The sequence below is a fragment of the Neltuma alba genome, unplaced genomic scaffold (genome assembly GCF_004799145.2).
Source record: "Neltuma alba isolate B1F8T4 unplaced genomic scaffold, ASM479914v2 tig00011191_pilon, whole genome shotgun sequence".
Lineage (NCBI taxonomy): Eukaryota > Viridiplantae > Streptophyta > Magnoliopsida > Fabales > Fabaceae > Neltuma > Neltuma alba.
Window position 1 is genome coordinate 61,832 of NW_021635915.1, and position 6,793 is coordinate 68,624.

General features: G+C 33.5%; 2 protein-coding genes across 2 annotated transcripts; one reads left to right on the forward strand and one right to left on the reverse strand.

Moving 5' to 3' along the window:
* The first annotated feature begins 397 nt into the window (after nt 1–397).
* Nucleotides 398–745, forward strand: LOC114762090 (uncharacterized). Its single transcript, XM_028951553.1, has one exon. The coding sequence runs from the start codon at nt 398–400 to the stop codon at nt 743–745; it is 348 nt and encodes a 115-aa protein (XP_028807386.1).
* A 2,602-nt stretch (nt 746–3,347) lies between these two features.
* Nucleotides 3,348–5,739, reverse strand: LOC114762091 (uncharacterized). The gene is given in 5 exon segments (XM_028951554.1): nt 3,348–3,543; nt 4,406–4,567; nt 4,570–4,696; nt 4,822–5,186; nt 5,189–5,739. Coding segments are annotated over 5 exon segments (918 nt in total). The 5' UTR covers nt 5,418–5,739; the 3' UTR covers nt 3,348–3,508.
* Nucleotides 5,740–6,793: the final 1,054 nt, after the last annotated feature.

Here is a 6,793-nt window from a genome sequence, read left to right on the forward strand (position 1 = left end):
ATAAATTTGAGAGTAATTAATAATTTGTTATTAAATAAGCCTCTATTAAATGCAAGAAAAGACCTGCTCATGTTCCAATATAAAAGCAGTACAGGTTAACAGAATACTAAACTTTTTTTTTTTTAAAGGATTGGTTAACCTGGAACAACTCTTACTATTGATCCAAACGCTCAGTGGTACAAAATACTAAGCTTTAAATTAATGCAAAATGGAAAAATGAAAATAAATTCAACACATTAATTAATTAAACTACTTTGATATGAGAATTAAGTACTTTTGTTATATGAATTATAATTTATAAGTGATTGATGAGGTTTAAATTGATGGAAATTAAATTAGGTCAGAAGCAGAATTGGTAGAGAAAATAGCTGAAGATGTGTCACAGAAGCTGAAAGCGATGCATATAGGTGGGTTGGAAGAGAAGATCGAAATGCTGAAGCAAACGGCGCAAGCGAAACTAGAGAGGTCTTTAAGTACAGGGACACCAAACGACATGCAGGATCTGAGCAAAACGCTAGAAGAGCTCGCTGATCTAAAACTTCAGAAGGCTCCGCGTACAGATGACCAAAACGACTGGGAGGAACTCAATACGACAAATCAACGCCTTCTGGGATTGAAAGAACAAATCTTCATTCGTGGATGTCATCCAAAGGCCAGCGAGGATTTCAGAGCCACACAACATCGAATTTCGCAGATCATAAATGAGCAAGAAAACCGTAGGCGCGGCTTGTATCGTGGAGTATGAAATTTTAAAAAAATAAATAATACTCCTCCTGTCCTTAATATAGGACCCAATTCTTAAGTTAATTTTGGTCCTAAATATAAGACCCATTTCTCATATTTATCAATCTTCTCTAAATTACCCCTATGAATACTTCCTCAACCATAATTAAGTAGAAAAGGGAAAGGGGGTATTAAGAAAGATGATTATGGTGTTTTAGGAAAAATGTGTCACTTTTTTATAATTAACTAATTTACCTAACTTCCTTAATCTAATCAAATTAGTTAAATGGGTCTTATTTAAGGACCGGAGGAGTATATATAACTTGTCATTTAAATTTATATATACTATTAATTATTCATCGTCTTTCTGAGAATTTGTAATGCGATATGTTTCCTTCCTAAACTTTGTCTTGCGCGTTACTTGTCTTGGACAAGTTGGAATTTCCCTCAAAATCACATCAAGATATAGATGCTGTATAGACGGGTCGTCCTTTGCGGCCGAACTTGATTCATTCAAGACTGTTTTTGGAAGTTAGTTCAGTAAGTGTAGTATCATGATCAAAGAAACAAGCATTCTCCACTACTAGCGTTCTATGAAATTTCCTATCGTCAATTTTTACTCCCTCAAGTTTTCATGTCTCTATTATATACGTACTTCTCGGCCTCCTTGCTGGTTGGAGTATTATATTTTAATTTTAAATATAATACATTAATTTACTTTGCCCCTATATTTATTTACCTCCAATTCTTAATATAAGTGTAATATCATGATCCAAAAAACAGGCATTCTTTTTTATTCTTATTACACAAAACAGGCATTCTCCACTAGTAGTGTTCTATGAAATTTCCCATCGTCAATTTTTACTCCCTTAATTTTTCATGTCTCTATTATATGCGTACTCCTCGGCCTTGCTACTAGTTGGAGTATTACATTTTAATTTTAAATATAATACTACTTTCAGTACTTAACATAAGACCTTGTTTGACTTTTATTTTTATCCTAAATATAAGACTCCAATCCACTTTGTCTCTCATATTTATACTTTTTTTAAGGTAGTCTTTCTAACAATGGTAGTTCTAGCCAATATACTTGATTAGTTAGAATATTTTAGAAAAATAATACTAATTTTATTACAAATAACTAACTTAACTTATCTCTTTAATCTCTTCAAACTAGTCAACTAGCTCTTATAATTAAAACCGGAGGTAGTACATCAATTTATTTTATCTCTCATATTTATTACCTCAAGTCTTTAACATAAAAGTTAGTTTAACACTTAATTTAGTTCTAAATATAATACCCTAATTCACTTTATCTCTCATATTTATTCTTTTTTTTTTTCAAAATAGTCTTTATAACAATTGTATAGATTAAAAGTTCTATCAAATAGTAGTTATAAACTCTTATATTAAAGATCGGAGGTAATTATTTTTTTTCAATCTAATTTATCTAATTTACAAATTGATATATAATTCAATGTTACATAGAATTATATTATAGAGATCAAGACACATTAGGTTACAAGCAGCATCAAATCCACAATCTCCCATGCCACTAGGTTAATACCTTTAGCATTTTTATCTAATTTCTAATATGGTTTTTTTTTTTCTCCTTTCAATTAGATCCTTAAAATTTTCTCAATTATAGACATTAATTCTTACTCCTTCGTCCCTTATTATAAAACCCACTTAACTATTTAACTATATATGTGGTTTAAGAAAACTATTAAAATTAGTTAAATAATAATACGTTGAAAATGGAAAAAAGATAATAGAGGGTATATTGATTAAAGGTAAAGTGGGATAAAAATGCATTTGATTTTTAGACAAACCCAAAAAAAAAAAAAATTTATAAAAAGAATAAACCAATTTAAAAAATTAGATCTTACTGCCTCCGATCCTTAATATAAGACCTCGTTGACTTTTATTTTTGTCCTAAATATAAAATCCTAATTTATTTTGTCCTCATATTTATGCTTTTTTTTTCCAAATAGTCCTTCTACCAATGGTAGCCCTAATTAATACACTTGATTAGTAAAATATTTTAGAAAAGATAATACATATTTATTACAAATAACTAACTTAACTAACTCTTTTCTTATTTCCTTAAATTAATTAACTAGCTTTTATAATTAGAACCAGAGCTAGTATAATACAATTGAGGAAGTATTTGTTAAGAAGAACATATTAGAATGGGTTTTAAGTGTGATATCTATATCTAGAGAGAAATAGATTTAACAATGGGCCTTTCTAATTTAAAAAAAAAAAAAAAACCCACCACGACGTAGGCCTCTCTGCTCATATGGACTGCATAATAAAAGAATATCGGAAGAACCGAGACATATTCCCAATGGGAAACAACCAACAAGCCCCAACTAAGGCTTGATCGAAATGCTACCGACAAAGTTCATATTTCGTAATTAAACAAAAAAAAAAAAAAAAAAGGATTCGACTCTCTAATTTAAAAAGGTTTTATATACAACTCAGACAGATATAAATATTAAAAAAAAAAACAGAAATTTTCCAAACCACTGACTCCCCAGCACCAATGAGGCATTTTAGAACTAGACCCTATAGATGAGCCTTAACAAATCCAGCATCCAAATATTTACGTATATATGTGATGTATTGAAATTACGACCCCTGTTACCAAGGTATCTCCATTGAAGCGGCTTTGCAACACATAGTCCAAAATGCTTCCACAAAGACTCTGAATCGGCTTGGATTAGTATGTACATAGCTGTTTGGATTTGAATAGATTCAAAATTGCAATAACTTGGGCGTCTCACAGCAAACCTTGTTGCTCGAATTCTCGTGCCACTGAAACACCATATCAACAAGAACAAAATGCTGAGGCAACAGAGATACCTTGAAGATATAAACCCCACCAGAATGAAAAATAGGCAACATACGGAATCAACTTGATACGTGCTATTTGCATGCCACCAAACAGAGAGGATTACCAGAATACCAGTTTACCAACAGTAAGTTTCGTCTCCATTTTAAATTTAACATTCCGCCTCTAGTGAAGTCTTATTTTAAGGGTTTGGATCTATTGTTTTGTGGAATGTATGATGAGAAGAAAGAAAGAAATTAGGGCTTCAAAGGTCTGCTTAGTGGATTTCACTCTAACTGAGATTTTACAGATATTGCTAAATCTACTCTTCAATCTTCACTTAAATATTCAAGTTTTTGAATTGAATTTCATATTAAGCATGAAGATAACAATTGAGTTTTACTCCGTTTTACTAGCACTCTGAAGTTCAATATTAAATGCATCAAGTCGATGTGTTGGATAGCACATTCAAATTGAAAATCATCCTAAACAAAGTCTAAATAAAAATATTGAAGAAAGAGAAATCCCATACCAATAGTGTAGAGTTCAATCCTTGTCAATAATCTCTTTTAAATCGTTAAACAATTAACTGATTAAATTATCAGCATGATCCAATTCTTTAACTTGATTTTATAGAGATGATTTGGCTTAATGTCCATGAGATAAATTTGAGGTAACTAACTTGGTAGCAGATCACCTACCACAATCACAAATTAGCAAAACATCTGGAATTGAAAGTCTAACTTTAAGCAAGTTGTATTGAGCATTATAAGCATAACAAAGGGAACTTCAACCATTAATGGTTGTCAAGACATGGATTCAGCAATTACAAGGAAGGAAACTAACCTGTTGAAGCAGGAAGAACCAGAACGACCTGCATTGTGACATTGTTCGGAGGAAGATCCAAGCGAAGAGGATAAAGCTTTCCATTCAAAGGACTACGACAACAGACGATAATTCCCTCAAGCCCCGTCTCTTCCTCAATTTTACGAGTTAATTCTTCCACTCACTCCCTTTGAAAACCAGAGAATATCCTTGCATTCCTTCATCTTCCACTGAACCATTGTCTTCAGCCACATGATAGTATATGATTCGTCCCTCCGCTTTACTCGGCGAACTCACATTCGAATCACTCGACTGTGAAACAATTTCAAAACCAATCATCACAAAACGGAACTACAAATTGGCAATCATTCTGTCTAGGTAACTCAAAATCAAAGCTTAGATTTAACAGAAAAATTTAACGGATCGTAATCGCATACCTGTTGCCTGGAAAATTGGAGAGATTTGGTGTAGGGTTCGAAGTCGAGAGAATCGGAATGAGGCAGAGGTGGAGCCGAGGGATTCTGACGAGGAGAAGATTGAACATGGATCTCTACGACATCCACATCCCAGAGGACCCAATCCTGTGTGACGGTTCTATGGGGAATATCGTGGGTCACGGAGTTTCGCCAAGGTGGCAGGCCTCCATTGGCTCTAAGGAAGTTCCCGTACCGGGTCTTGAGCTTGACCCGAGACCCGTCTTTTATAGGTTCCCACTCGACGGACGAATCGAGCCTCCCGGGCTGAGTCTGAAGCACCTTCCGACCGGTTACGCCGAGCAAGAAGGGCTGGTTGGAGGCGGTGAGTATTTGCCATAACAGCTCCTGAGTCGGATCACGAAGTCGTATCCGGGTACTGTCTCCACAACCCATCGGGCGTTCTTGGATGACCCGTTTCGGTCTTGCGTCACGGACTCCTCGTCTTCCTCCGCCAGCAGGTACTTGTCGTGGTGGCTCCGGAGCCGCACAGCCTTCGCGTTCAGGAAGAAATCCATGCCGCTCATGAACTTTTCGGAATTTTTCTGTAAAACGAACATTGAACTCAAAACGGCCTAATTTGAAAGCTCGGAACTCAATAATTTGAATTGATATATAAGAAGAAAAGCGAGCACTTGGTGGTTACAGAGCTTCTGGTGTGATGTGAGGAAGATGAAAAAATGGATGGTGACACAGGAATCAGTTCCTCAGTGGGTGAAGAAACAGTTTTTTCAGGTTTGATTCTGTTAGCTAAGGGAGGAAAGGCCAACAGAATCTAAAAATACCTGTATCTACAACAGTAATGATGAATCTAATTTAATATAAATGGATACTTTAAAAAAAGCGTGAGAATCTGGATGGAATGAGTATAAGGCTAATAGTGAAGAACGGAGGAGGACTAGAAGGAAGGAAGAAGAGAAAGATGGACGTAGAAAGAAGCAAGCTAGTACCAGGTCTAATGCTTCATTGCGAAGAAAAACTACTACTAATATGGAAGATTATTCGTATTAAGACATGGCATGGAAAATCAACCAGCAAGAAAGACAAAGTTTAATGGCGGGTCCAACGTTTCTACAAAAGAAACGTTGTGTTCAGATTATTTACAGAGCAAACTGAAAATTTTATACTCAATCGGTTCATCCTATCTTGTTGAAATTTTTATCTAATACAAACATAGTAAGACATTTCCACAAAAAAACAAATTTACAGACCCAATTTGTGTTACTATCCCCTGCGCAAGTAAAGAGATTAAATTTAATCTTAAATATAAGATTTTTAATTATTTTATCCCCTTTATTTCTCCAAATTATTTGAAAGGATATTTTTAAAAAATCAATGCATATTTTTTTATAAATAGCCAATTTAACTACTTTCTTTTATCTATCTAAAATAATAAGTAGATATAATTAAAAACCATTTATAAAATTAAAAACACTAAATTAATTAATTATTTGTAAAAAAATGTTTGTTGATTTTCCTAAGATATTCTCTTAATAATTATTTGCATTTGAATTACGTTTTGTTATAAACTTTGTTACCATATGCACCCAATATAGATAGTTTGGGGAAGAAGCTATAAACTTGATAACAAAATAAATTAAGATATTATAGTTTACATCAAATAAACTCCTAACTAACATTTATGGCCTTGTTTGCCATTACAATTAAAATCACTTATAAATATGTTTCACGTAAGTTGAGATAAAACTTTTCTCATATATTTACCTCGTATTCTGTAGACACCATTAAAAACTATTATAAACTATTTTAAATGGGCCATATATCAATCACGTGGTACTTAAAAAGGCAGTTGAGAAATGAAAGACACGTTTTTGTCCAACTTGTGAAGGGAAGCATCGTTCACTGATGACACATCAATAATTGCCGCGTAAAGTCACCAAAGTGATTACTGCAACGTAGACGAAACTCCTTTCTT